This window comes from Saccharomyces paradoxus, chromosome XI, assembly GCF_002079055.1.
Source record: "Saccharomyces paradoxus chromosome XI, complete sequence".
NCBI classification, from domain to species: Eukaryota; Fungi; Ascomycota; class Saccharomycetes; order Saccharomycetales; family Saccharomycetaceae; genus Saccharomyces; species Saccharomyces paradoxus.
The window spans coordinates 40,432-62,071 of record NC_047497.1 but is presented as its reverse complement, the minus strand read 5'-3'; the positions used below and the strand labels follow the sequence as shown (position 1 = coordinate 62,071).

At 38.5% G+C, this 21,640-nt stretch overlaps 9 protein-coding genes and 1 non-coding gene across 10 annotated transcripts; 4 read left to right on the top strand and 6 right to left on the bottom strand.

Moving 5' to 3' along the window:
- Positions 1-199: 199 nt before the first annotated feature.
- EAP1 (Eap1p) lies at positions 200-2,104 on the bottom strand (the record flags this gene model as incomplete). Its single annotated transcript, XM_033911544.1, has 1 exon — positions 200-2,104. One exon carries the CDS (start codon positions 2,102-2,104, stop codon positions 200-202), a length of 1,905 nt encoding a protein of 634 aa, XP_033767435.1.
- Positions 2,105-2,456: 352 nt separating this feature from the next.
- On the bottom strand, positions 2,457-5,762 carry LOS1 (Ran GTPase-binding protein LOS1; the record flags this gene model as incomplete). The annotated part of the gene is made up of 1 exon (XM_033911543.1): positions 2,457-5,762. One exon carries the CDS (start codon positions 5,760-5,762, stop codon positions 2,457-2,459), a length of 3,306 nt encoding a protein of 1,101 aa, XP_033767434.1.
- A 236-nt stretch (positions 5,763-5,998) lies between these two features.
- Positions 5,999-6,802, top strand: ADD66 (Add66p; the record flags this gene model as incomplete). Its single annotated transcript, XM_033911542.1, has 1 exon — positions 5,999-6,802. One exon carries the CDS (start codon positions 5,999-6,001, stop codon positions 6,800-6,802), a length of 804 nt encoding a protein of 267 aa, XP_033767433.1.
- Positions 6,803-6,851: 49 nt separating this feature from the next.
- On the bottom strand, positions 6,852-7,700 carry EMC3 (ER membrane complex subunit EMC3; the record flags this gene model as incomplete). The annotated part of the gene is made up of 1 exon (XM_033911541.1): positions 6,852-7,700. One exon carries the CDS (start codon positions 7,698-7,700, stop codon positions 6,852-6,854), a length of 849 nt encoding a protein of 282 aa, XP_033767432.1.
- A 136-nt stretch (positions 7,701-7,836) lies between these two features.
- CBT1 (Cbt1p) lies at positions 7,837-8,652 on the bottom strand (the record flags this gene model as incomplete). Its single annotated transcript, XM_033911540.1, has 1 exon — positions 7,837-8,652. The coding sequence occupies one exon, from the start codon at positions 8,650-8,652 to the stop codon at positions 7,837-7,839; it is 816 nt and encodes a 271-aa protein (XP_033767431.1).
- A 346-nt stretch (positions 8,653-8,998) lies between these two features.
- SPAR_Ktrna1T lies at positions 8,999-9,070 on the top strand. Its single transcript has one exon. It is a non-coding gene; the product is annotated as a tRNA-Thr (tRNA).
- A 422-nt stretch (positions 9,071-9,492) lies between these two features.
- STE6 (ATP-binding cassette a-factor transporter STE6) lies at positions 9,493-13,365 on the top strand (the record flags this gene model as incomplete). Its single annotated transcript, XM_033911539.1, has 1 exon — positions 9,493-13,365. One exon carries the CDS (start codon positions 9,493-9,495, stop codon positions 13,363-13,365), a length of 3,873 nt encoding a protein of 1,290 aa, XP_033767430.1.
- A 235-nt stretch (positions 13,366-13,600) lies between these two features.
- Positions 13,601-16,678, bottom strand: UBA1 (E1 ubiquitin-activating protein UBA1; the record flags this gene model as incomplete). The annotated part of the gene is made up of 1 exon (XM_033911538.1): positions 13,601-16,678. One exon carries the CDS (start codon positions 16,676-16,678, stop codon positions 13,601-13,603), a length of 3,078 nt encoding a protein of 1,025 aa, XP_033767429.1.
- Positions 16,679-17,664: 986 nt separating this feature from the next.
- On the top strand, positions 17,665-19,119 carry TRP3 (bifunctional anthranilate synthase/indole-3-glycerol-phosphate synthase; the record flags this gene model as incomplete). The annotated part of the gene is made up of 1 exon (XM_033911537.1): positions 17,665-19,119. One exon carries the CDS (start codon positions 17,665-17,667, stop codon positions 19,117-19,119), a length of 1,455 nt encoding a protein of 484 aa, XP_033767428.1.
- A 273-nt stretch (positions 19,120-19,392) lies between these two features.
- SAC1 (phosphatidylinositol-3-phosphatase SAC1) lies at positions 19,393-21,264 on the bottom strand (the record flags this gene model as incomplete). Its single annotated transcript, XM_033911536.1, has 1 exon — positions 19,393-21,264. One exon carries the CDS (start codon positions 21,262-21,264, stop codon positions 19,393-19,395), a length of 1,872 nt encoding a protein of 623 aa, XP_033767427.1.
- Positions 21,265-21,640: the final 376 nt, after the last annotated feature.

Here is a 21,640-nt window from a genome sequence, read left to right as displayed (position 1 = left end):
TTACCTCAACTAATAACAAAAGTGAAACTCAAATATATGGGTAGATAACAAGTTATGTGATGATGATAGGATAAGATAATATAGGATACATGTTATATACAAACTCTAGACAATAATGGTTTGATAATAAAAAAAGAAGAACATGCTTTCGATAGTGTATTCACTATTTTTTTGTCGTTTCCTGTCAAGCACTCGCTCGTTAGGCGTTTCTTTTTATATTCTTCTTAGAGTTCAATCCTGGTGGTAACTGATTTGTAATATTTTTGCCATTACCGTTAATGATAGGTGGAATTGGCATACGGGAGTTGCTACTAAAGCCCTGCTGGAAGTTAGGAGGGAAATTTCCCTGTAGCATCATATTCGGATAAGGTGGCTGTGGTTGCTGACCTGCTACCGGCAACATACCATTTGGTGGCATGGGGAAACCCTGCGGTAATGGTGGCATTGGACCGTTAGGAAAATTAGGATGCATGGGAAAAAAACCTGGAGGTGGGGGTGGTGGCATGTATTGCTGTTGAGGCAAGTCTGATGTCACTGTTGCCGCTTGTTTTCCCTTACTATTCCTGGATCCGTTCGCGTTTTTATTCTGCCTTGGTTGCTTGTCAACCTTCTTATTTACATCTTTAGAATCTTTTTGGAATTGAACGAGACCTGGTGGTGGTGGCATCATGTGCTGTGGGAAATTTGGTGGTACGCCCATCATAGGAAATTGTGGACCTTGATGAGGGATTAGCCCTGGGGGAGGAGGAGGAGTGCTAGTTTCACTTTTACCTTTATTTAATAGCCCATTGAAAAACGCGTTATTATTAGGAGGATGCTGAGGGAATACCATTGGTTGCATTTGCTGCGGTTGCTGCTGGAATTGCGGAAGAGTATGCATCTTTCCAGTATCTTTTTCTGAGGTTGATGACAGTTGCGATTCTGCGTTTGGAGTACTCGATCTAGATTCTTTGAAAAATGACATCAATCTTGAACCGCTTTGATGTGGTGTGCCGTTACCATCGTTGTTTACTACAGACACGTTTGGTGATGGCGCTTGATTATTAGTATCTAATGAGGGCAATGAAGTGGCAGATTTATTGAAAAATGATGAAAACCGAGATGATGAACTTTTACCTAAATCTGAATTAGTTTCTAAATCGTTCACTTGTTCTATACTGGCTTTCGATAGGTTTGGCTGTCCAATAGGAATGCCAGTTGTTTGTTGTAAAGGTTCTTCCTTCTTGTCTTGCCTCTTTAAATTCAAAAAATCCGTTATAGAACTAGAACCCTTTGGCATAGCCGGTCTTAAATCAATGGGTGTTTCATGAGCAGCGCCTTCTCTGGGGGCAACCGCGGCAGAGTTACTGATCCCTTTAGATTTTGAAACTTTTTTCAATTCTAATTCTTTCATCTTTGCCTTCCAATCTTCAAAATCTGCAATTGAATGACCAACATCACCTCCCAATTGAAGATTCTTGTCCATTTCCAGCATTTCTTGGTCAATCTTTTTGTCTTCATCATCTTGCTGGGATCTTCGTTTGCCCCCCTGCATGTTTTTGGTCCTACTCATTCTCCTCTCATCACTTTTGCCGTTTTTGTAACCAGCCTTCCAACTACCTCCACCGTTGCTTCCATTAAAATGATGGTTATTAGCATGCTTTTGATCTGGAGGCCCCATGCGCAACCGCCAAAACTTTCTCTTAGGCAGACTCTTCACAAGTTCCGAAATGAGTGGGTCTTCTTCATACGAAGGGCTAGCCAAAGATGGCTTCAAGTGGTAAAGTTCGTTCATAGAGTATGCATATGTCTTGTATTGCAGCTCCATTGGTTTGTAGTTCGTTATAGGATCCGTCAAACTGCTGAAATTCAGCATGGTCGTTTTCTTATTTTTTTTCCTATTACTTTCTTTATTGTTGGTGCTTGTAGCAATAGAAATGTTAGAGCTATCAGTTGAAGATTCTACGCTACCGATTGGCTTCTCTTCTCTATCTTTTTTAGCTAATTTTTGAAATAGATTCGAGATGGCTTGTTGCGATTTGTGAGTAGCGGCTGCGGCATCGCTGTCCGACAATTCACCTGAAAACTGGGTGGTTGATATAATCGAAGGGTCGTTGAGTTCCATTGTATGGGTTAAAGTCCTACTATGCTAGTTCTTTGTGTCGTGCAGAGACTGAAACATACACTTACGCTAATATCTCACCTGATCCTTTTTGAACCTTCCAACGATTTCTTTGAAATTAAAAAAACTAAACATTTGTCATTATTTACGTAATCTACAGAAGTAATAAATACGTCACATATACAAAATAATGGATAAAGAAACGGTTTTCAGTGCCGTTACATGACTAGCAGCAGAACTTTAAAGTTAATGATAGGTCTAATTACATACTACGAATGCAAATACTAGTATAAATATAACTACAACTTTTAGTTTCGTTTTGGTTTTTTTTTTTCAAGTTTTCTGTGTCTGAAAGCTATTGATCCTGCTTCAAAACAGAAATGAAATTACTTACAAACCATTTTTCAAATTGCTTTTGACCCATTGTGGTTAACATATTAACCAATTGAATCGTCAATTCCTGTGGTAATTGTATTTGTGGAAGGTAAATCTGAGTAAGGTATTTTACACATTCGTTTTCATTTGTGGTTGGGTTGCTGCTAACGATAAATAGTTCCCTTAGTAATCTTGCCAAGTCATATGCCATTGTTTTGAAATTTCCCTCTTTGATATTGAACTTGTATATTGGATTGAATGGGATTTCAAAGATTATTGGGACACATTTCATGATAAAATATTCGTTGAGACCATCTATCTTTAAGTTGGGATCTTTATTGATATCCTCATTATCTAAGCAGGTCCCATTCCCAAAACATTTGATGAAATTGCACAATACATTGAGTGACACCTTCATCATTGATGTTTCTTGGATCTCCTGCGGCGTGTAGGTGACCAAATCGTTTAGTATGACTGGCAGAATTGCTCTGTTTATATCTGACAACAATATCGAAGTGACAGAATTATTAGTAAAAGACTGTAAAAATGTGTAGTAAGCCTTTTTCAATAGTATTTTATCTCTATACGAATCAGTAACCACAATATTCTTATTTACGGAAGAAGTGGCTGTGACTGAAGTGTCTATAGGTTTGTTAATGCTTGATTGTTGGTGGTGTTGCTCATCAATCTCTTCGATAATAGAATGAACTTTGTTGATTAGCGGAGTAAGTAACTGGTTGAATAGCTGGTAACAGTCTGTGTCGGTGTGAAACATATGAATCAGTTGAGATAAGAACCCAAGAAAATCAATCATCTCCCATGACTTTAAATCCGTGGATGATAAGATCAATTCAATCAGTTTATTGATAAACGGTAAAATTTTATTACTCAAAATTGGAATCAACCTGGCAAAGGTAAATCTAGATGCATCACGGATATTTTCGAATTTATTGAAAAAAGAGAATGTCACTAATATGACCTCAGCTATATTAGAGAATTTATGGATTAAAGAGTCATTGATCAATTTTTTGTTGACCATCATATTATTAACTTGATTCTCAGGGACCAAACCGATGTGCAAACCTCTAGCTAAAGTACCAATTGCCATAAGAATGTGATGACATTCCAGAATTACCACAGGTGAAGCTCCCTGAGTAATACAGCCTTCTAACTGTGTAAAGAGTGGAGTTAATATCTGGTCCAATATATCGTAATCCATAGTAGTGTTAGCAGTGGCAGCAGTGAGCTCCTGACTGCTATTGTTCAATGTGATTATGAACCCAATACCTTCAAATATGTACAATTGATTATCAAAAATTGTATCATTGTCATCTGTCCCTTGAGCGTTGATAGATGTTACTTTTATGTGAAGTAGAGGACTTATCTTACTAGTTATTTCATTAACCAGATTTTTGTTGGTAAACAGAATCTTTTTCAGGTTGATTCTTGTTAACTTCAAGAATCTTGTAAATAAATACCATGACCTTAGTCTAACGTTTTCTCTCTTATTGAACATAGCAAATGAGCTCATGAAAATATTTAAGATCAATAGATACTTTTCATCATCATCAGTGGCGATAGCTGCGTTAGCACTAGTTGAAAATATGAAATTATAATTTTTCACAATTAATTCCATAAACAGTATTTGGATTTGTTCGTTATCGATGGCCAATAAAAAATCCTTCATCATTAACAGTTCATTTAAAAATCGTACTAAGGTTAGCGAAGGTTGTGAAGTCATAATTTCATTCTTGTTCAAACCGAAATAGTTGTTCTTGATACATTCACTTAAATTGAAGATTTGGTAAATAGTTAGCTCAAAAACTTGCCAGTTTTCGTTTTTACAATTCATTAGGTTTGTAGAGATTTCCTGAGTGATGTTATTTAAAAATAGGCTTGGATCAATTACCACGATAATCTCCTGGAAGTTTTTCAATTTGAATCTTATGGTTTCATTAAATTCCTCAAAATCATCCTGTGTAATCTCGTCGTCTGAAAACTTCATTCTTTTAAAGCAAATTTGTTGGAAATTATTTAAAAAATCCTTATGCAATGGTATAAAATTGGGTGAGGATGCTTTATACTTTTTTAAGAAAGCCAGATAGTTTGACCAAAATGGGAAAGTTTTCCCCGTTATTGAATCGAACTCGTTATTCATAAATTCCAGAAGTATTGGTATTATTTTCTCCAATAGAATAGTATCGACATTTGAAATGACAGATTGTTTGTATAAAGTATCCAGTTTTGGATCATCGTTAACTTGTTCAATAATGATAGTAAATTCCATGCCAAATGAAGTAATCAATTTGGTCAAACTTTCCCAAACTTCCAAATTATCAAATGTAATAATTTGGGGATTCATTGATATGGCTTGATGATAATAATTTAATTCATTGGTCAAATTGATCATATTCAAAAAAGCCAGTTTGTCCATTGGTTTCATTTTCTTAGAGATGATGGCCAGTATGCAATTATAACATGAAATTTTGGTTTCTTTATGATTTAAAAATTTATAGATTAATTGCAAATAATAATTATTTGCATCAATAATTAAATTAATATCGATCCATGAGATGAAACTCCCTATACAATCCAAAGTAGAATTGATCAATCCGGGACATTGTGACACAATTTGTTCATCCAGTTTTAAACACTGAAACCACACATTACTCAATTTCATGATATCGTTATCACGCATCCAATCTTTTATATTGTTATTTTTCAACTGTGATTCCTTTGATCTAATAAAGCTTTGGTCAGCAATCTCTGAATTAATCATCAAACAAAGTTTGTTAAAAAATTCAAGACCTAGAAGAATGTTACCATCGGTAGACGGACTGGAATTGGAAATAGCTGAATCCACTTGGAATAGATTCATTAGATCGTCAAAAAAACTGTTCCACTGGTTTCCATTACAATCGCTGTACATCAACATAAATAAAGTAGTCAGCACTTCAGAAATCTTATTCATCAAAAAGTCAGGCAGCTTAGTTTCCTTATTGGCCAAAACTTGAAATTTGAGCCACTTGGTTATTTCAAACTTTACCAAATTTAGGCCATTTGGATTAGCGTTCATGCCCTCAGTCATCAATTCTATCAATGTAGACAGTCCATAAAACTTCAACAATTCATTTGAATTCTCATTGATGACCAGTGATATAAAGATTTCTAATGCATTCTCTGAAGATTTTATTCCATTTAGTAGCTCGATGGCTTGTCTCTTAGTGGCCACATCCGAGCGTGGATCATTCACTGCATTTACCAGCTGCTGAATCCGTTCTAGCATTCCTCGATTTGACTGGAAACACTTGTTCTTTAGGTTGCTTACCGACAACTTCTCAGACCAACAGATGGAATTTGAAAAAATTTTAGTTTTTTTTGTTAGCTAATTTTTCAATTTTTCGCTTTGAGTCTAAAAATGATCCCACAATGAGTAACATGTTAAAAAAAAAGCCACCTATAATAAAAATAAGGAAGCTGAAAGTTCAGAAAAGAATAACACACACCCCTAAAGAATATACGATGAGTTGCCTAGTGTTGCCATTAGTAAGTGTAGGGAATATACCGCAATTGAGTATTGACTGGCTGCTGAATTCACAAGCAAATGAGTGGGAATATTTAGAGGCGTTAGATTCAAAATACCTGGTGGAATTTGTGGGACCACTAGACAGACCAGAAGATGGTAGCGACTCGCTATATAAGGACGTTGATATGAAGTATAGTAGCGCTTTGGAAGTTTTCTACAATAAGAAGCGGGGAATTTATGCCATACAGCAACGGACACCGCTCGTGTCTGTAAATTATTTGAATAATTTCATTGTAGAAATCATCTTGCCGTTCTTGAGCAAGTATAACATATCGGAAATATGCATCTGGGACTCTCTATGTGCAATGGAAGACGAAAACGGTGTGATTGTACGCCCACACGAGGTATTTTCACTAGGTGAGTTTTACTTCGACGATGAGGCTGATCTTCTATCGAACCTCCATCTCAACGATCAAGAGTCAATGGTCAATGATTGGTTACATTTTACTCCAGCCAGTTTTCAAGACAAGATATCCGTTGATCAGCCGATTTTCAAAATCCTTTTCCAAATACTCAATGCGTCGCAGAGGCCTCAAGCCCTCCGCAGCATCAAATACTGTAGCTGTTTGGCCAATGAGGGGGACAACTCATTAGATTCTCAAAAGTTCTTACAATGGATTATTTCTCAAAAGACTATCAACAACCTGCCACCAATAGCAAAATTTATTAGGCCTATATCGTGGCAAGGTGCGTACGGAATGCCAGATTCAAGAGACAAATTTGTAGATTTATACAATTGAAACCGAGAACTATATAATTTTTCTATACATATGCATACGTAGCCGCGACTTACATATACTGTTTCAAAACCCTTTGCTCAACGTTATCAAGACAAGTCTCATGCTGAATGATGGTCAAATCGTTGGCCATCGCATGCATTGCTTTGTCCACCTGAGATTGCGGAGGGCCCTGAGGGCCCTGAGGACCACCCATCCCGGCTTGGATGCCCATATCCTGATCATTCAACCCAATCAAGTTGTACACTGGATTAAGCCCGAGAACAGAGATGAAATACCATGAAATGGAACTCACCCATCTCACATCCAGATCCTGACAGATGATACCGGTCTGTAGCATTTCCTTGAACTTGGAAGTTAAAGGGAAAGGCAATTGCATAAGAATGAATCCAGCAAAAAAATGGTTCACCCACCACATAATAATGGTCTGAGGGATAAAACTGGCCATATTTCCCTTAGCCATGTTCATCATAGCATTTGACATACTTGGATCGTTAAAAGGATTAGGCATCTCTCCAGCTTGCGACCCGTCCTGTTGCTTGGCCTTGGCTAGATGTCTTTCCTCGGTAAGGTCTTTAATCAGAAACTCCTTCTTCGCAGCAAAAGCCTCTGAAGATAAATTTCCACCGTTCCCAATCAATAACTGTGCCCATTGTAGATATTGCCATTCAGTTAACTTTACTCTTGGTTGCGCTTCATTGGCACTGCTCCCCGTTATAAGTGTCATGATGTACTGTTTGAGCACACCCGTCAAAACCATGACAATCGAAATAGGTAACAAGACCCAATACTTCAGCTGGTCATCTAATAACATCTGCGGCGAGCTAGCTTGTTGGATATTACCTCTTGTTTTGTGTATATCCTTGAAGGAGAGTTGCCGTAAACGTTGGTTAATCACCATTCTTTAACATCACAATGCTTTGTTATACACTCTTCGTTCGTAGTGAGCTGGATGGCGCCAGCGCAATAGTCACTAAATATATGCATTATATTTGGATATGTATAAGTTTGTAGATTCTTGACGGCATATATATCGTTTATGACAGTCTTCTGGTGAATATGAGCCAGTTTTGACCCCCATGATCCGTGATGGAAGGCGAGGTAATTCGGTTCATTGCCAATTGAGTTAATAAAAACTTGACTTGCGACTTGATACGCATGCTCTCATCCAAAGGTCCATCCCCCTTGTTACTTCGTGCTATCTTTAGCAGCTTCCAGTAGCTTAGATTGCGGTACATCCTCGAGGACTCCTCCAACAGCGGTTGGATATAAGTAACTGCTTTGCTCATGCCAGTGTCGCCACCGCTTGCATTGCTTACCACGGAACGTTTGGAGCCGGAATTGATATTTATACCAACGGTATGCACTTTTAATCTTACGGGAACATTTGGCATGCTGTTGAATAAGATCAATTGCGAAAGAGATGGGATGTCCTGAACGGTTTGAAACATGCACCTATACTCATGTCTTGACTCGCTCGGATCAGTCAGGAAATCAAGTCCTAAACACCGGCCCAGGGCTGAATTTGCCAACTTTCTTTTCATGAAGACTGTCGGGAGCTTATCGTTTATTGCACCTTTAGAGACGCCCTCTCTTATAAACTCCTTCCATAATGAGGGCAGATTGTAAGAGGAATCGACAAGACTACCAGCCCCGCTGCTTTCCCAGTCGTAAAGTACGAAAGTGTTGTATTCATTCAAGTATTCCTGATATTTATCCTCACATAGTTTGTCATTTATCTTCCGCTTTAGGGCAAAGCGTTGTTTGCCAGTTACATTTCCATGTCTCAGTACGAATTTCGGCGTCTTAAGAACTTTCAAAACCTCGCTACTATGATTTCCATAGTTTACCATGTTTATCTTGCGATATTTCTGTTTGCTTTCTCTAACTCTTCTGTACTTAAAAGCGCAGTAAACTTTTGATCAATCAAAAAGACGAAACTAGGCAAAATGAAAAAACCGAAGAAACATATATACTTATATCCAGATAGTTGCAGTGAATAGATCATATCCTCCGAAACGTTTTCGCGCGAGATATCAAAAGATCTTGCTGCTAGAGGCTGAGTAAAATAACACTAATTTCTTAACTTGTACGCTAAAATTACTATTTTTTGGGGGTCATTAAGTTTTATCATCTTCAAACGAAAAAAACTATGCATTATATCAGTCTTACAAATTTAGCTGGTATAAAAATTACTCAGCCCTTTTGGCCAAGTGGTAAGGCATCGCACTCGTAATGCGGGGATCGTGGGTTCAATTCCCACAGAGGGCATAATTTTTTATCATCATTAAACGATATTATCATTAATGCGAATAGCTGTTATCGTCTGCTATCTATATATTCTTGTATCAAACAAAGACAATCTTTCACTAAGAAAGATGTTTCGATCTTTTTCTGTTTGCTAATCTGTCACTAGCTAGTTTGTTGTTTACCTTAAATGGCAAAGGCACTTTAAGAAAACAATTTCTTGTTTTTCTTTGCCATGTAATTACCTAATTCGGAAATTTACACGCTGCATCGCATATAAACAGTTGTTTCAGACATGAAACTGCAGCAGTATCGCCACTGATTCATTTAAATACAGAAGCTTATAAAGCAGAGTATGGCTGCACCATCTGCTGCTGTTACGTCGTCACAGAGAGCTTGTAAGTGGCGCTGAAGATTTTTATTTAAGAAATAACAAAAAGCACACAATGAACTTTCGAGATTTTAAAGCTGCAAGACACTATCACATCTTCAGGAATGTGAACATACGGAGTGACTACAAACTGTTAACGATAATGGTAATAGGTACCGTGGCAACCGGCCTGGTGCCGGCAATTACTTCTATCCTGACGGGTAGAGTGTTCGATTTACTCTCAGTGTTCGTGATTAGTGGGTCACACCATGTTTTATATCCACAGCTAGTACGAAGGTCAATGGCAGTGATGGCACTTGGTGTGGCTTCTGTGCCAGTCATGTGGCTTTCTCTAACAAGTTGGATGCACATCGGCGAGAGACAAGGCTTTAGAATACGGTCGCAAATATTGGAGGCATATTTGGAGAAAAAGCCAATGGAATGGTATGACACTAACGAAGAATTATTGGGAGATTTCACTCAGATCAACAGATGTGTGGAAGAGCTGAGATCGAGCTCCGCAGAGGCATCTGCCATAACTTTCCAGAACCTAGTTGCAATATGTGCGCTTCTAGGAACGTCATTCTACTATTCCTGGTCACTAACTCTAATTATCCTTTGTAGCTCTCCAATAATCACTTTTTCTGCTGTATTATTTTCCAGAATGATTCATATGTACTCAGAGAAGGAGAATTCAGAAACGAGTAAAGCAGCCCAATTATTCACATGGTCGATGAATGCTGCTCAATTGGTGAGACTATATTGTACCCAACCTTTGGAAAGAAAAAATTTTCGAGAAATTATCCTGAATTGTAACACTTTCTTCATCAGAAGTTGCTTTTTTGTCGCTGCAAACGCTGGGATCTTGAGGTTTTTGACCTTGACTATGTTTGTACAAGGATTCTGGTTTGGCTCCGCAATGATTAAAAAGGGCAAATTGAACATTAACGATGTAATCACTTGCTTTCACTCATGCATTATGCTGGGCTCGACGCTAAATAATACTCTACATCAAATCGTTGTTCTTCAAAAAGGTGAAGTGGCTTTGCGGAAAATACTGACTCTATTAGAAGATGGGCCCAAGCGAAATCCTTTGAATAAGATTGTAGCCCCCCAGTATCCATTAGAATATGCCACTAGTGATCTAACTTTTGACAACGTTTCGTTTTCATATCCAAGCAGACCTTCTGAAACTGTTCTGGAAAACGTTAATTTAAATTTCCCTGCAGGCCGATTTACTTTTATAGTAGGGAAATCAGGTTCAGGTAAATCCACATTATCCAACTTATTATTAAAGTTTTACGATGGCTATGATGGGTCGATATCCATCAATGGCCGCAATATCCAAACCATCGACCGAAAACTGCTAATTGAAAATATCACCGTCGTAGAACAGCGCTGCACCCTATTTAATGATACTCTTCGAAACAATATTCTTTTAGGTTCAACAGATTCGATAAGAAATGCCGATTACAGCACCAGTGAAAATAGAGACTTGATCAAGGATGCCTGCAGGATGGCTCTTCTTGACAGGCTTATTTTAGATCTACCCAATGGACTAGAAACATTAATTGGGAGTGGAGGCATTACACTTAGTGGCGGGCAACAACAAAGAGTTGCTATAGCACGTGCCTTCATTAGAGATACTCCAATATTGTTCTTAGACGAAGCTGTGTCGGCTCTAGATATTGTTCATCGCAATCTGTTGATGAAGGCGATTCGACATTGGAGGAAAGGAAAGACTACAATCATATCAACGCATGAATTGGGCCAAATCGAGTCTGATGATTATTTGTACTTAATGAAGGAGGGAAAAATTGTTGAAAGCGGTATCCAGTCTGAACTTTTATCGGATCCGACCACTACATTTAGCACATGGTATCACCTACAGAATGACTATTCTGACGCGAAAACTATTGTAAATACAGAGATTGAAGAAAAATCCATACAAACTGTGGAAAGTGTTAATTCTCAACTGGAAACTCCCAAATTCGAAGCAGGCCTAAGTAATCTGGGATATGATGAGGCAGATCAGCTGTCCTTTTACGAAGCAATCTATCAGAAAAGATCAAACTGTAAAACAAGACGAATTAAGATCGAAGAGGAAAATACCGAATATGTGCTAGAACAACAAAACAACATCGAAAGTGCAACAGGACCACAACTTCTGAGCATTATTCAAATAATCAGGAGAATGATCAAAAGTATAAGATACAAAAAAACTCTGATTTTAGGGCTGCTATGTTCTTTTATCGCAGGTGCCACAAATCCTGTCTTTTCATATACATTCAGTTTCTTGTTAGAAGGAATTGTTCCACTCACGGATGGGGATACTGGCTCTTCATACTATTTAGCGAAATGGTCGTTCGTTGTTCTTGGCGTGGCTGCGGCAGATGGTATTTTTAATTTTGCTAAAGGATTTCTATTAGGTTACTGCAGTGAATACTGGATTATGGATCTTAGGAACGAAGTTATGGAAAAGCTAACGAGAAAGAATATGAACTGGTTTTCTGGTGAAAACAACAAAGCTTCTGAAATTTCCGCTTTAGTATTGAATGATCTCAGAGATTTGAGATCTTTGGTCTCTGAATTTTTAAGTGCAATGACTAGTTTCATTACTGTATCAACTATTGGGTTAATTTGGGCATTAGTATCGGGTTGGAAGTTAAGTTTGGTTTGTATTTCAATGTTTCCGCTAATAATAATATTTTCAGCCATATATGGCGGTATTTTACAGAAATATGAAACGGATTATAAAACATCTGTCGCACAGTTAGAAAATTGCTTGTACCAGATTGTCACTAGCATTAAAACTATTAAGTGTTTACAGGCTGAATTTCATTTCCAAATGTCCTACCATGAGTTAAAAATCAAAATGCAACAAATTGCTTCCAAACGTGCCATTGCCACAGGGTTCGGTATATCTATGACAAACATGATTGCCATGTGTATTCAAGCTATTCTTTACTATTATGGATTAAAGCTGGTTATGATTCACGAGTACACCTCAAAGAAAATGTTTGCGACCTTCACTTTGTTATTATTCACTATTATGTCGTGCACTAGTCTGGTAAGTCAGATCCCTGACATCAGTAGAGGCCAACGTGCTGCCAGTTTTATATATAGGATTCTCGATGAAAAACGGGACACCTTAGAAGTTGAAAACAATAATGCTAGAGTAATAGGCATAGCTGGTCGCACATACTATGAAAAGGAAAAAATACCAATCGTTTCAATACAAAATCTGACATTCGCCTATCCATCTGCACCCACCGCCTTTGTTTATAAACACATGAAACTTGACATGTTTTGTGGACAGACATTAGGTATTATTGGTGAATCAGGCTCAGGAAAATCTACACTTGTACTTTTACTGACAAGACTCTATGATTGTGAAATAGGCAAAATTAAAATAGACGGCACGGACGTAAATGACTGGAATTTGACAAGTTTAAGAGGAGAAATTTCGGTGGTTGAGCAAAAACCTTTATTATTCAATGGAACCATTAGAGATAACTTAACGTATGGTTGTCTGGGCGAAATACCTGAGATTGAAATGTATGACGCATTAAAATATGTGGGAATCTATGACTTCGTAACCTCATCATTTCAGGGCTTGGATACACGTATTGATACAACCTTATTGTCAGGTGGACAAGCGCAAAGGCTCTGCATAGCCCGAGCACTTCTAAGAAAATCAAAAATTCTGATTTTAGATGAATGTACTTCAGCTTTGGATTCTGTCAGCTCCTGTATCATCAACGAGATCGTCAAGAAAGGACCGCCCGCTCTACTAACAATCGTTATAACGCACAACGAACAAATGATGAGGTCTTGTAACTCAATTGCCGTTTTTAAAGATGGTAAGGTAGTTGAGCAAGGAAACTTCGACGCTTTATATAATAATCGTGGGGAATTATTTCGGATCGTTTCCAACCGAAGTAGTTGAACCCAACCGAAATATAAAATAATATGCTTAAAACATAACCAAAATATCGAGAAAAGTTCTTAATGATAAACAATAATAATAATAATAATAATAATAATAATAATAATAATAATAATAATAATAATAATAATAATAATAATTCTTTTTACCAAAGAAAAGTTTGTGAAAAGTCATACATATATACCTATTTAATATATATATTTAATTTATTTTTTTGTTTCGGTTAATTAGTTACTCATAGATGAATGGTAATAAAAGGAACTTCCACATCCTCGCCTTCCTTATCATCTGCACAAATTTCTAGAATCATTGTAGATACATGCGCTGGAATATCTTTCTTTGTCACCAGTTTAACCAATTGAGTGATTGGTAAATTCAATCTTTCTTTCAGCTTCTTTGGGGGGAAAAAGGAGGCATAGAGCAGAGAAACGCCATAGGAAAGCATTGTTATCTCCAAACCTTCATCTTTTTCGAAATGTTCAATTAACTCACTTAATTTGATATCTCCTTTAATATCAAATCTATCCCAAATCTTATCATATTTCTTGTTGTTATATTCTCCCTTTGGCGAAGCAATTGGTTCTGAAAAACCGAAAAATGGCAAGGCTAAATTAACAAAGCCATTCTTGTATTGCTCAATATCTGTCTTGTTGTCAACCAGCTTATATAATTCCAAATTGACCAAACCAGTAACCAAAGAAGTGGTTGTTGCGATGGCGGGAATAATACGGCCTGCTATAAATTTAGTCTTTTGACGATCTGCAGTTTCAATAAAGTAGTTTTGAGCTCTACAGTTGGAACAAGCCGTTATGAACTCAATGTGGTGGTTAGTATCATCGTCTTTCTCGAAATCTACAGGTTCCAATTTAAAGCCCGCCAAAGTAGAAGGATCTGGTAAGGATGATGCCAGCTGATCGATTTCATCTGAGCCACTAACAGCATTAGCATTTGGATCTGGATCATCATCATTAACTTGAATCTTCAAATTGGCATTTGGGGTGAATTCTGGAATTATCATATGATCGATGACAGACTTGTACTCATCCACATTAGGTTTAGAATCAGAGTCATCACTTTTTATATCATAATTATATGCGCGCAAATTAGCGCCTGCTACAACAAAATGGAAGTGATCATTATTGTAAATGTCAAACTCTAACGGTGTTGGAGCACGCTTAGCACCGGACCAAAATGGTTCACCGTTGGAAGTCTTAGCGTCCTTTGGGAAGTTGAATAATAACTGCTTAATATCGTGGTTAAATTTCTTTTCGAACTCCAATCTCGCCCATTTGATACAATCTTCAAAATTGTGCGGTCTATTAGATAAAGAATCTGAAATGGATTCTAAAACTCCCTTTACATCACCGCTTTGCTTTAGTGTTTGCTCAACGAAATTCGGTTGTGTCAAGTACATATTAACGTTTTCAGCGGAATCAGTGAAGTAACCTTGGAAAAGAGATTTGGCCCAAGCAATTGTGTGATCAATCTTGTTTGGGAAAGAACGCAGAGTACACAATGGGATAGACTTTTCTGGTGGGTCTCTAGAAGAAGAATATGATTCAGTCAATCTTGGAATGATAACTTGAGTATTACCTTTGGTACCTAGGGTACCAGATTCCAGTAGTGGTTTTCTATAAAACACACAACGACGATCCACGTATGTTCTTGCGTCGACATTGTCTAGAGCGTTGGTAACAAAATCAAGACTTCCCCAAAACGAATCGTTAAATATTTCCTCAGTTTCTGGCCCCACTTTATCAATCTTAGCATTTATCTTGCCCTTCAAATCAGGGTTCATGGCGCAAACGGCCTCTGCAGCCACTTCAGATTTGTTCTTCCCGACGTCCTTTGGTCTAAATAAGAATTGACGGTTCAGGTTGGATTTCTCAATCGAATCGTTATCCGTAACAACGATGTAACCATCTGAACCAGAACCGAGCCCTAGAAGTGCCCAGTTTTTCAACATCTCACAACCAATGGCACCAGACCCGACAAGAAAGACTTTTGAATTAGCAATCCTTTTCTGGAAATCCAAGCCGAAAACCGCAATTTGATTATCGTAACGAGAGTTTATTGGCTGAGTACTCTTCTCATTTCTTAGGAAATTTTTAGGATCTGGCAATGATTCTAGGGAATCAAAATACATGAATTGCTTCAGTGGAGTAAATTTACCAGAACATGCTTTTAACACTTCTTGCGCGACAAGGCCACCAAAGAATGCTACAACACCTGGGATGTCACCCCTTGCCTGATAAGAAAGCTCTCTGATTAAATCTTCATTAACATCTACACCTTCACCCAGAACCTCCGGTTGCTGAACGGATAAATCTGTAACCAACTTGATTAATTCATTGGCGTCTTCATCATTCATTGTTCTTGGCAGCTGACCATTGTGTCTAACGGCAAATTGATGTAAAGCCTGAAATCCTAAGTGCAATTGAGCAGTTCTATCGAATTTAGCAAAATCTGCGAAAATAAACTCAGGATTAGACAATTGTTGTTTCAAAGATTTAAATGAGATTTTACGGGGTACTTTGACTTCGGTGAAAATACCACCCTTCTTATACTCGCCAAATTCTTTGACTGAGCCAATTCTGAATGCAAATGGCCCCAAAACCTCAACTTTGAAAAGCGTCCCATCATTCAACTTATCAAGACCTTCTACTTCGGAAAACCTGACAAAATTTCCGTCTTCCAGTCCGTGTCTGTTGTCATCTAACATGGTCACTGTTCCATCAGGCTCGATGTCTGAAACCATACCAGTGCGAGGTTCTTCACCCGTTGGGTCCAACACTGTGAACTCGTCACCGAGGTCTACAAAAGTATTACCAAACAAACCTCTTGTCTCCGAGGAAATGAACCTAATGCCGGAAGAATGGCAAAATTCGTTAATTTTCACCTTATCTTCCAAAGAAACAGTGTCTGTAGCGACCACGACCTGGTATTGACTCAATTGGGTGACATCATCTAAGGAGTCCAATACATTAACCGGAACGTATGCATTCAACTCTGCCAGCTTGGTCCTAGTCACATCTCCTCTCTTTTGACCAATGTCTTTTTCGGTCAAAAAAAATTGGGTAGATAAGTCTGCCAATTGAACCGGTTCAGGGTCAAAAAGGGTCATGGACTTGACACCTGCCAACACAACGTTCTTCGCTATCTCAACACCTAGCCCCTTCAAACCGAGAATTAATACATTAGACGTTTGCATTTTCAACATGGCTTCCTTACCTAGCACATAAAGTTGACGAGAATAAAGACTCTCGTCGATTTCTCCGGCGGCGGCAGAGACACCACTATTATTGCTGCTCATAGCTATAGGTATATGTTCTTTGCTTTGCTACTAAAGTTACTTTTTATTCGGTTATATTTAACGATTGGCGGTTGCTCATCCTACTTAATGGCCCTTTTTGATCACCTTCTTTTACCTCTTTTTGCCACCCGACCCTTTTGTCATGATACACGAGCACGTACCGCAGGGATACGTAATAGCAAACTCAAGAAAGGCTTACAGTATTACATACAACCACGTGAATACAAGATCATAGTTCAAGGAGTGGATAGTCAGTAAAGGCGCCCTAAGCTCTACTAAAAACTGGGCTTTGAAAGATGTTCCTCGTCACTTGAGAATCTGTTGTCCCTATCTGGTTCCTCATCATACAAATCCACTCCATCGTATTCCCCCTACCACTACACCAGTGAGGAGAACGAGAAAACAAGAAAGACTAAGACCTGCTTTTCCTGCTGGACCGAGACATGCCTTAGTGTTGTTGCCCTCGCGCTAGTCACTATTTTTGTTTGCAAGAGCCATGTCTTCTTCTCCCCCTCTGAGGTGCGTAAATTGCAATATTTTATCCTTCCCTCCTTTTTATACTCCTCCGCTGGAATTTTTTTTCCACATTTTTCACTTTTTCAGCTTTCTTGTAAGCTTTTGGATTATTTTTTGTTAGGGCTCAAAGAGAGCACAACAAGTGACTGTTTTTAAATACAATTTTCTGGTAATGAGCGCTAATGATGCATCACGCCGTGGTATTTTCACTTGACTTGTCAACGTAGATACCTTTTTGAGTCAGTATTAAACCTCCCACCATATCCCCTGGGTGCCATTGTACTATCATATCACTGACGACGGATTTGGCGTCTTGTAGTAATCATTGAGTGATCATCAATGGATCGTTGACTCATCCACACCTATAACAGATATTAAGGTATGCAGAACCTTGTGCAAGAGCTGTGTCAATTTTCAGGACATTATTAAACCTTTCTAGACCACATAGGAAGCCATACTAATAAGAAAAAATGTCTGTGCACGCTGCAACAAACCCAATCAATAAGCATGTAGTTCTAATTGACAACTACGATTCTTTTACCTGGAACGTGTACGAGTACTTGTGCCAAGAGGGTGCTAAAGTGAGCGTCTACCGTAACGATGCAATCACAGTTCCCGAAATTGCTGCTTTGAATCCCGACACATTGCTTATCTCGCCCGGACCAGGTCACCCAAAGACAGATTCTGGTATTTCAAGAGACTGCATCCGGTACTTTACCGGGAAAATTCCTGTATTTGGGATCTGTATGGGCCAGCAATGTATGTTTGACGTCTTTGGTGGTGAAGTTGCCTACGCTGGTGAGATTGTCCACGGTAAAACGTCCCCCATCTCTCACGACAACTGTGGGTTTTTCAAGAATGTGCCGCAAGGTATTGCTGTGACCAGATACCATTCTTTGGCCGGGACGGAATCATCTCTGCCATCTTGCTTGAAGGTTACCGCCAGCACCGAAAATGGCATTATTATGGGTGTGAGACACAAGAAGTACACTGTAGAAGGTGTGCAATTTCATCCGGAATCCATATTGACTGAAGAAGGCCATCTTATGATCAGGAACATTCTAAACGTTAGTGGAGGCACCTGGGAGGAAAACAAATTGTCACCTTCAAATTCTATTTTGGACCGTATCTATGCTCAGCGTAAAATAGACGTGAATGAGCAGTCTAAAATCCCAGGTTTCACCTTTCAAGACTTGCAATGCAACTATGATTTAGGTCTTGCTCCACCAGTGCAGGATTTCTACGCTGTATTGTCATCAACCCATAAGAGAGCTGCCGTTCTTGCTGAAGTGAAGCGTGCGTCTCCTTCGAAAGGACCTATCTGCTTAAAAGCCGTTGCTGCTGAACAGGCTCTCAAATACGCAGAGGCTGGGGCCTCCGCCATTTCCGTTTTGACTGAACCTCATTGGTTTCACGGGTCTTTACAGGATTTAGTGAATGTGAGAAAAATCCTAGATCTGAAATTCCCTCTCAAGGAGAGACCTTGTATTTTAAGAAAAGAATTTATCTTCAGCAAGTATCAAATACTAGAAGCAAGATTAGCCGGGGCTGACACCGTCCTCCTTATAGTTAAGATGCTATCTCAACCCTTATTGAAGGAGCTATACTGCTACAGTAAAGAATTGAACATGGAGCCGCTCGTTGAGGTAAACTCCAAAGAGGAACTACAAAGAGCTTTAGAGATTGGTGCTAAAGTTATAGGTGTCAATAATAGGGATCTACACTCATTCAACGTAGACCTGAATACCACTAGTAACTTGGTGGAATCTACTCCAAAGGACGTTCTTTTAATTGCTCTATCGGGAATTACCACAAGGGAAGATGCAGAAAAATATAAAAAAGAAGGAGTCCATGGATTTTTAGTGGGCGAAGCCTTAATGAAATCAACCGATGTGAAGAAGTTCATTCACGAATTATGCGAATGATTGGAACTTACACGGTACAATGGGGAAGAAAACACTTAACGCTGTAAGAATGAACGCCTTCATGTATAGTAGCCTATAGAATATATATATATATATATATATATATGACCATGAAAGATAAAATAAGAAAATAAATAACTTGCTCTTCTTCCACGGCAGGCGTTTATTTTTTTATTCTTTTTTTTTACTCACTTTTTTTCTTGTTTTTATCATATTTCCGGTTTTAGATTTTAGATTTAAAGATAATCATCATTTTATCACATACGGAACTCATTAATCTCTTTTTAAAGGATCTGGCTTGGAAAATTTAGGGCTCTGTGCATATTTCAAGCCTTTGAATTGCTGTTCTTTATCATGCGTTTGATGAACGACCAAAAACCCAACGTCCACTAATTTAGGCCAGTTGACATACTGAATACCGTTCTTAAACATGAATTTGGTTGAAAGCACCAAGACAATCGACGCACCAGCGAAATACAACAAATTTTTACTGCTAGTGAATCTATCCTTGGGGAAAAATATTGTAGCACCCAAAACGGTCAAGGCTGCGCAAATAATCATTGGGATCAGCTGAATATACACTGGTCTTCTGTCGGGGAATGGCGACTTGATAGAAGCGGTATGTGGTCTAAATCCACCAAGGAATAAATCGTATGAATCCTGTCTTGGACCATCAGTCCAATTGTTCTGGTAGTAACGTGATGCTGAATTCAAAAAATCGTTGAACGCACCTAGACGAGTACGCTTACCGGTTCTTGTAAAGTCAGTCTTCAAAGCTCCAGTACCTGAATATGCCACACTAACTGCATCAGCGTTATCGGCCCATAAGTTTTGATAAGACGTTAACAATGGAGCATTATCCTCCCAAGTGCTTCCAGTATCAATGATATTGGCAGTTTCAAACTCCTTTTGTAGAACCCACTGGGCTAAAACGGATTGAACAACATTTGTTCTGTCCAAACAATCCATACAATTTGTTCTTACAACGGAATGTTGCTCTTTAACAATTTGAACGGTGTTACCATTGGAATCTATGACCTTGTGGAAGAAATCTTGGTTTGACAAACCTAACTTTTCCAAGTGATCAATCAACAATTTCACTCTATGCCATTGCATCTTACGACATTCGTGATGGAAATCAAAATACACATAATGAATCTTTGGATCGTTCAATGCGTGCACGACGGATTCATAGCCTTCTTTCACGGGAAGTTCGTGGCCCTTTTGGTTAACTAGATTAACCAAGTAATTGTCGCCATAGAGTTCCTTTTGTTGGTCAAAATGCTTTTTGGTTGCATCTAACGAGTTTTCTCCAAGAACAAGATTTGGCTTGTACTTTAAGTTGTTGATTTCAGCCCAATATATTGGCACAGAGCCTCTTGTTTGTAAGAAAGAGAAAACATGCGTTTTTTCACTTTCTGGATTCTCAACTAGTAAAATTTGTTCAGTTTCATTGAAATTGCCAACATTGCCATCATTGTCAACACCACGACGGAAGTATCTTGTACCCGCTCTGAATATACTACGCCTGGTAATCAAACCAAGAACAATAGGGGTGGCATTCAAAACGGCGTCCACCGTCTTAGCATACCCATAGATAACAGGTTGTATGAAAGCGTCAATTCTAGAATCCTGATTAGCGAAGTTTCTCAAATCCTCAGTTAAATAATGATTCCAGAAAAATCGTTCATCAGCGGTTTTCCAGGAGGGTGCAGGTCCAACCTTTTCATTTCTTTGTAAAGAATTTGTTAAATCATATGTGTATGAGAAATAAAATGTGGAATTTTTCAAATGTAATTCCAGTAACTTGATATATTCGGCTTCTTCAGAATCGATTCTCGAGTTAAACTTGGTAGACACCACAGAATGTTGCAAGACTTTATAGAAAACGTGTCCATTGAATCTACCAGTCTCTTCCACGGTATTCGCAATAATAGCATACCTGTTCAACTTTAACTTGATAAACCCCAACAAGGACGCAATATTTACCACTTCACCTTGGACTGGAAATTCCTCTGCTCCAAGGACCCGAACACCTTGGTCTTGATTGGCCAAATGAATGACTGCATCATTTGTTCCCTTGCCCTCAGCCAGCTTGAAGAAGATACCATCCCCGTTTTGAACGTACACTAATGGACCTGTCATATCTAGGCGAGAAGATATACGCGTATATAAATTTTATTGTTATTGTTATAGGGATATGGTTTCTAATCCTTTCTCCTATTTCCTTATCTAAATCTGTGGTATTTTCCCTTGCCTTTTTCAACTTTAATAAAGTGGAAACAAACTTATAGTGGGTAAGCAGTAGTGCAGCGGTGCGTGTTCGTGTGTGTGAATGCGTGTCTACTTGAATATTAAAGAGTCTACAAGCTATTAAAACAATAGGAGCGAGGCTTGGACGTCGAGAAAGTTGCTGACCTTGGCGTTTCCCTTTGCGAGTTTTTCAAAATTTTTCACACTCGTTCAGGACCACGAAAAATAAGTCATATGAGATTTTAATACGCAGATAATAAGGGAAGGC